Source organism: Rhipicephalus microplus, chromosome 5, assembly GCF_043290135.1.
Source record: "Rhipicephalus microplus isolate Deutch F79 chromosome 5, USDA_Rmic, whole genome shotgun sequence".
In the NCBI taxonomy this organism is placed as follows: domain Eukaryota; kingdom Metazoa; phylum Arthropoda; class Arachnida; order Ixodida; family Ixodidae; genus Rhipicephalus; species Rhipicephalus microplus.
In genome coordinates this window covers 39,459,242-39,467,624 of record NC_134704.1, presented here as the reverse complement: position 1 = coordinate 39,467,624, position 8,383 = coordinate 39,459,242, and the positions used below count along the sequence as shown (strand labels likewise).

At 47.2% G+C, this 8,383-nt stretch overlaps 1 protein-coding gene across 1 annotated transcript in view; it reads left to right on the top strand.

Annotated features, from left to right (window-relative positions):
- Positions 1-8,063, top strand: part of LOC142817742 (uncharacterized) — a 51,352-nt gene extending 43,289 nt beyond the window's left edge. Inside the window, exon 2 of the mRNA XM_075895254.1 lies at positions 6,741-8,063. Within this exon, the coding sequence (XP_075751369.1) occupies positions 6,741-7,904 (1,164 nt within the window). The 3' untranslated portion in view covers positions 7,905-8,063. The remainder of the gene's footprint in view (positions 1-6,740) is intronic.
- The last annotated feature ends 320 nt before the right edge of the window (positions 8,064-8,383 follow it).

Here is an 8,383-nt window from a genome sequence, read left to right as displayed (position 1 = left end):
CTGTTATGAAGTAGAAGCAGCCGACTTTGGAGACGTAGTTGTCCGCCATCGTTACTGCCGGTTTCCGTAACCACTGTCGCACGAAACGGCAATAGCCTCCAGTCCTGCATGAAACAGGCAGCATAGACGCAATAAAATCTGCAGCAGCAGACTTTCTGAAGCATGTTGTAAACTGTCTTGGTATACGTTAGGGGGCGGGGGGTGTAGAATGAATGAATTTTATTGAAATCGAGTCTGGTCGTTTACTTCGGGCGAAATTGGGAGAAAAGGGGATCGGAGTAATATAACAACAAGGTGTCGCACAATGCCAATTGGTTGGCGAATGGGTCTTTCAAATATTCCAACCCATCACAAAGGAATCGGTCGTAATTTTTGATCATCATCAGCCACAGAGATAACCAAGAAAATCTAATGTCTTGAATGTGTAGCGGGTACCTTCTCCGCGAAACGATGAATGATGGCATAACAAGTTCTTTCCTGCATCACAAAATTTATTATACTTTATGGCGTACCGACTACCTTGCATGCGCCCTTGAAGCGATTTAAACATGAGAGCTTACAACGTTCTCGAGAAAGGCCGTGCTTCAGGCTTTCACAGTGACAACGCTACATAATTCGTGCAGGCCTGGCGTAATTTTTTTAATATAGGTCGAATGTACCTCCTCAAAGAGTGTTAATTGTTGTTGTTTTTGTTGCTTTCCTTTAAGAACAACTGTACTTTTTTTATGAGTTCATTTATTCGGCCTTAACGAATATACCTGAAATGTGTGAAGATACCAAACCCGGTAGTGGTAGTTTTTTGCTAATTAAGGAGTGTGTTAGCTCACCATTCTAATTACATTTATACGCGCACGGCACGGAACTACACGAGCGCTTTATTGAACTGTCGCAAAACGTTCACACCTGATCGGGAAGAGACAGATATTTTAATGACGAGTTAGATATGTTAGTCTGGCTTTCCATCTGACATGCAACTCTGGGTATTGGGTGACGATTATTATATATACACTGATAAACACTGATATGGATTAGGTACTTTTCAAGGATTCCTTATGGATAATAATAAATATTTCTAAGGATTATGAGTGGGTAGCGGCCTCTGTCGCACACTTCAACGGCTCGACATCCCGCAATCTCAAAAACTATGCGCACTATTTCTCCAGGCCAGCACACGAGGGCGGCAGTAGCCACGTCGACAGGCGCTTTCAAAACTTGCATCCCAGTGACGCTTTCCTCTTGAATAACAGCCACATACTCAGAGGCTATGATTTTCGTTACGGCGAGCACCTCCATTTAACCTCGGCAGCCACAGTCCTCACCCTCTCAGGAAAAGTAGAAATTGTGAATCAAACCAAAAACCTATTAAGACTAACGATAAGGCAGTCAGTCCAACGTGCGACTACTACGTCAGAATGTTGAAGCATTGCCTACAAATTTATAGTAGCCAAGCCGAATACACAATGCCGGCCAGTAACGTTCGCTGTATCGGATGTCACTCGACGGGCCGATTTCACATGGGAAAGAAAGGGGTACTTGCTTACGTCGTGGTGACGTAAACATGACGTCACAGGACGTCGCCATGGTGCCATGAGTGGCTTCACAATGACGTCATGTGGTGATGTCATCACGAGGCAAATTTTCGCAAAACTTGTGTTGGTGCCACGGACACCGATGGTTCGTTTTAGAGTATGCTGAGGCTCGTATACGGCTGTCGCCTAAAATAACGAAAAGAAACGCGCATGCGAGGCACAAAGGACCTCCACTTTCCTCTCGAGTGAGGGGCAGGAAGAATGCCCAAATGCCCCCGGGACTCCTGGGTTGTCCTTTTTTGGTGACCGCCACCAGACCAGCCGTCATGTAGGGCAGCGTGAAGTCGATCACCCGCTCACGCATCTCGGTGATGGTCAGGCCGGCCAGTGCCACGTCGGCTTTCTGCGAGCCAGCGTTGCAGAGGGTTATTCAGAAATAAAAATAAATATAACTAGCAAGAACAAAGCAGTGGTGACATTCAAATGCATCTCAACAGGCACTGTATTAAAATCAGAATAATGTCAAAGAAAGCGGAACGTTATCTCTATATTGGTTTCGGTAATAATGCCGCCTTTTGGCTTTTCCAGCCTAAGCTGCCGTGAGGTGCCATTTCGGACAAGAAATAGCATCCAATCTCGGGGCAATGCATTCTAAAAGAGAGGCTCACTGATTCCCCGACTTCACCTTGTTTATTTGCGTATTTCCAGCGCTCGTGAAAACATGATAACGTCGTGAGCTAAATATGCCGGCCTAAGGGGATTAAGAATAGCCAAGTTATGCAGTAATGCTACACCATCAACGCCTTCCACCATTCTCCGTCTAAAGATCGCGTTGTCTACCATTTCATTGTGAAAGATGGCTCCATCGTTAGCAGATTATGATCTAAAAACGTAAGTTCCATCACTTGTGCTTATATTGGGGTGCGAGTTTATTCTTCTTGCACTTACATATAAGCAGGCGGGTGTAATCTTTGCACCAGTAATCGAAGCCATGCCCTCGAGCTCATCAAGGCGACAACTGCAGGCAAAACTAGTACGGCGAAAAGACGGGCTAACAGCGTGACGTAGAATACCAATTACTAAAATGACAAGTACTGACTTATCGAGAAAATCAACGCAAGCAAGGCGGATGATAATTGTTCTTGTTGGAGAAAATGCAATCATAACAAGTATAAGCTGTTGATAGATTGTATGCAACAAAGGCTGAATGACAACCTGCAATATGGGCTTAGCAAAAGGGAGGGGAGGAGGTGTCTGAACTCCACCCTCCTCGGAAACGTTTCAATTTTTCTTGCGTATATATACACGCACACATACAAACGCCCGTAAGAACAGAATATAATAATGCGACCGCCCCCCTCCCAAAAAAAAAAAAAATTCTGGCTACGCTTCTGACCTGTGCGCAGCTATAAGCGCCATCTATTCAATCCTAAAGCGACTAGAGCAAACAACCATGCACGTGATTAACCGCCCTTACAGAGATGACGCTGTTATCTTGATGTTGTTGTAGAACTCAACGTACGGATCGATACGGCCTCAGAAATTTTATACCGGAGGCCCGGCAGCTAATTTAGAGGCCATATATGAAAATTTGGGAGAGTTCTCAGAGTATCCGCAACTTGGCGCCACCCTGTCAACCGCTGTTAAGTATTCGTTGGCTGCGGCCAGATCCACTGGTGTCCGAGATAGCAGGCTGCTGTGGGCGCTCTCTCTCTCTCTCTCTCTCTCTCTCTCTCTCTCTCTCTCTGTGTGTGTGTGTGCTGTGTGCGTGTGTGTGTGTGTTGATTTGATTGATTTGTGGGGTTTGACGTCCCAAAACCACTATTTGATTATGAGAGACGCCGTAGTGGAGGGCTCCGAAAATTTTGACCACCTGGGGTTCTTTAACGTGCACTCAAATCTGAGTACACGGGCCTACAACATTTCCGCCTCCATCGGAAATGCAGCCGCCACTGCCGGGATTTGATCCCGTGACCTGCGGGTCAGCAGCCGAGTACCTTAGCCACTAGACCACCGTGGCGGGGCGTGTGTGTGTGTGTGTGTGTGTGTGTGTGTGTGTGTGTGTGTGTGTGTGTGTGTGTTTGTGTTGCGGGAGAGTTCGACATTAACGTCTTAGTCAGTCAGACTGTTTGTACGCCAGTTTTTGTACGTTTGTCAGAGTATTGTAATAATCTAGTCAAAAAACAAAGGTCCAATTGTGCACCATGCCCTCTTTACGGAGAGTGGAAGTAGGCACATTATTTGCCGCTGTAAACTCTTTTGCTAGTACAAGTGAAGAAATTAAAACATTACAGCTAAATACGAACTTTTGGGCGTGAATTCCTCCAAAAACGCAATCTGATATTAGGCACGTCGCAAAGGGAGACTGTCACGGACGGCAATTTTTGGCGACACCGCGTCACGGCAATTAACGGGAGCCGTACTCCCCGACTGACCGTGAGAAACGGCGGCGCATGAAAGGGAGCCGAGAAGTGCAAAATGGGGTGCTCTTCTTAGAACGTCGCCGCCGACGGTTAATCCTTTCGTAACTGTGGCGGCGTCTGCAAGGTCGTAGAAGGCCACGGTATACCCCGAACAAGGATTAGACTACGAGACACACCGGCTGAGAGCCAAACGTTTGCCCGTTCATAAAACCCGTACGCCTGGATAATAAAAAGAAACGGCTATTTCGATCACCAAAGTGGTCCAATTGCGCATGCGCATGGAACAGCTACTACGCAGCAGAGAAAAAAGAATTCGAAAGACTTGCTGACAAAGAAAAAACTTTTTTTTTTTTCACAAATACTACCCGTTATGTTAGGCAACAATCCCGAAAAATTCTGGAACGCAATTAACCCCAGCAACTCCCAATCATTAGCACTGTACAGTGATCGGAACCATCCAATTCCTGCACGATCATGATGCTGCTCAACAACTAAACAACTTTTTCTCTTCCGTGTTTATCGATGAACCTGTCAACAACTTGCCTTCATTCCCTATTTACAACCGTAGTGATTGATTTATTTGTGGGGTTTAACGTCCCGAACCCACCATTTGATTATGAGAGACGCCGTGGTGGAGGGCTCGGGAAATTTTGACCACCTGGGGTTCTTAAACGTGCACCTAAATCTGAGTACACGGTACAACCATAGTGTGATGGCTGACATCACATTCTGCCCAAACGGCATTGCTAAACTCATAGACTCATTAAAACTCTCATCTTTATGCGGCATCGATGGTATCAACGCAAAAATGCTCAAAAAGACAAAATCAATTGTTAGTGCACTACTTTGCCATATTTTTCCGCAGTCACTATCATCAGTAGTGGTGCCGGAAGACGGGAGTGTGGGCAAGATTGTCTCAGTCCCCTCAAAAAGTTCCTTGATCTTTTTGCAGCAGCTATCACCCCATTTTCCTTACCAGCGTTTGCTCCAAGCTAATAGAGCGTGTAATCTAGTCTAACATCGTCAAATTCTTAACGAGTAATAATCTTTTTTATTCTAGTCAGCATGACTTTCGCTCAGGATTTTCGTGCGACATGCAGCTAGGTCTATTTTATTACGATATTAGCTTTAACCTTGATTTAAACATATATAACTATTGACGCCCTCTTCTCAGACATTGAAAAAAGCTTTCAATAAGATTCGACATAACTGGCTGCTGCTAAAACTGTCTCGTTTAAGCATTACTTTGAATGTATTTAACTCGAATCGAAACTTTCTTACCAATCGTTAACAGTCTGTGCATGCTAACTTTATAACTCTATCTCATCTAGCCGTTCCTCTGTAATCTCTGGTGTGCCGCAAAATACAGTGCCCAGACCCCCCCCCCCCCCCCCCCAATTACTTTTTTTCATTTATATCAGTGACCTTCTATCAGACATCTCTTCTAGCATTCGCCTCTTTGCAGATGACAGCGTCGTATACCGTCCAGCGCAGATAATTAAATATTGAAAAACTACCTCAACCTTATATTATCGTGGTGTAATGAGTGGGCAATGTCTTTAAACGTAAAGAAAACATCATTGGTATCGTTTCATCACAGGCCCCATTACCAGTCAGTAGAATATACGATTTCAGCTACGCAGTCTCATCCGCTGAATGCTACAAGTATCTCGGCGTCACAATCTCAAGTTACACTTCCTGGTCAGCTCACGTCACTAATGTAGTCAATTCTGCGAATCGCACTCTGGGTTTTCTGCGTAGAAACTTAACACTTGCACCCTCATCAGTCAAGTTAATATCGTATATTACGCTTGTTCATCCGAAATTAGAATATGCATGCTCTATCTGAGGATCCCCATCAATCTAACTTATTCAACGTTCCGAAATTGATCGAAAATTGCGCTGCACGCTTTATCTATTCTGAGTATTCTGACAATTCCAGTGTTTCCAAACATAAAGCCCAGGTTCACCTTTCTGATCTAGAGACACGATATCTCGTATCTCTTCTATGCCTGTTTCTTAAGTTTTACCGTGCTCCCATCAAAATTCCAGCCGTCCTGCCAGTTCATTGCACATCCAGCCGCACAAACCATGCAATAGCAGTATACCCTCCGCCAACACAAACTACTGCCCAACTTGACTCTTTTTTTTGTCTCAAACGCACGGAACTAGAACCGTCTGCCTGCATATACCGTGCATCACTCTGACCCTCATCAATTCAAGATTGCCCTAGAGTCACTTTTTTCTGTAATCAATAATACCCATCCCTCATCTTATACCCCAGCTGGAGCTTTCGAGGTATTTAAAATAAAATAAATAATTTTCAACTACCCCGCCAAGCAAAATCCAGGGACGACGTCTATGCCTCCTCGTCACGTCAAAACTTTCCGGCGCTGCAAACGCCGTCTGGGCACAGCGTCCAGGCCTCCTATATAGGCGGCTCTACTTCCACTTATCTGCACCACCGCGACACCAGTTCTCGCCAAGGCACCACCCGGGCTCCTCTCGTCTGGGAACGCAGCTAATGCTCCCATCTACGAGGATCCCGTGAACTGGATTCTATCGTCCAATCCGTGCGGCCGACATGACAGGGCTCCGTGCGGCCGACATAAGCGTATAAAACGGCTCGCTTTCTGAAAGCGAGTGACACTCCCGGAATTTCGCCGGTGGAACGTTAACGGTACGTACAGTCTCCCGGTATTACTTTTTTCTTTTCCACGGTGTCTATTGCGCCCTTATGAGCACGTTGCAAGTTTTAAGAATTTCTTCTGTTTTGCTTTTCACGCAGGAGCTCGGAGCCACGAAAATGCAGTACCCTACCCTGTTTTTGTTTGCCGCTGCCGCCCTCGTTGTAGCGGTGCACGGCAGGCCATCTGCCAGGACATTTGGCTCATCGCAGCACCCTGCTCACCTTCACGACGCCCATAATCATGCCTCACTAGGTGCTCAACATGATCCCACAAACCACGGGGTTCAGGCTGGTGGCGACTCTTCAGCCACCATGCTTGTCTGCCAAGTCGTCAAGGTTCCTGTTGGCCAGTCCGGTGTGCAGCCATCTCACGCCGCACCCGGGGTTGGCTCGGCATCGATCATGACATCTGCGGTCGCCTCGCACCCGCAAGAGGCCCTGTCTAGCCTCAACTCTCGCGTCAGGACGGCCTTGGAACGCATCATCAGCCCCGTCGTGACCGCTTCGCTCTGGCTCAACCGTACGTCGCAGATGCACCAATCGCACCAACACCCTGCTCTTCACCACGACCATCAGCACCAGCATGCTGGCATGGCCAACCACGCCCACGCGGCTCACGACCATGCTGGCATCGTCAACCATGCTCACAACCACGTCGAGCATCAGCACACGCAGCATGGTGGGCACGCCCATCATCGCGGCACTCAAGGGCAAGTCCACAACCACCCCGGGATCCCTGCTCATGTTCCCCAGCTCCCGCAAACGGTTCCGAACCAAGCTGCGCCCATGGCCGTGGTTTCGGTTCCTGTCTTGGTACCCACAGTACACACCGGCCCTTTTCCTGTCGTGAACCTGTCCTCCATTGTCCCAGCCAACGTCAATGTGCCGTCACTGCACTTCTCAATCCCCGGCCGGGACAACGCTACGACATCGTCCCCCGTCGAGCTTGTCAATGCTACCTCGCAATCGGCGTCAACGGCCGCTGATGCTAATCTTCTTGGCCGCACTGCTGACATGCCTACCACGCCCGTCACAGAGATCACACTTTCTCGAGCATCTGATGCGTCCACCACTACTACACTTTCTAGTATATTCACTATTTGGTTTAGGTCCGGAATCACGGAAGACTTGACCGAGGCTACCGGCACATCGGAACGAACCACGTCGTCCCGTGGGCCCATCTACACGTCTTCCACGGACGCATCTACGACTGCTCTCGAGCGTTCGACCACGGGCTCTCTGCAACTATTGCACGGCGATTGATGAACTATTACGGTGTGACTATTTTCTTCTTTCTTCAAGGTCAATCTATATTTATATATGTATCTTGCAACTTCAGCGGTAGCATTTTATTTCGCATGCACTTTTTGCATCGACGCGGCTTCTATATGCAGTTGACAATAAAGCGAGCGTTTTTATTCACGTGCCTTGCTTTTGGTTGTCCAATCTGCCCATTTCATTTTAATTATACCTCGTGCATGACTTCAGTCTGGTGGAGTCGTTCATACCACGATGCTCAGCGTGGTGTTTTCTTTCAGCGTACGAAAGGTGTCTGTGCACGAATCCTATCGTATGAGTGTTGTATGAGTGTTATCTTTGCGATAACGCTCGTATGGTATGACCAGCCTCTCATGGCTTAAGTTTCGTGTCTTAGTGATAATGCATGACCATCGTGTTTCCATCGGCCAGTTCTGTGCTCCCGTTTCTACTTTAAGTATACGGGTTTGCAGCGAGCCCAGTGT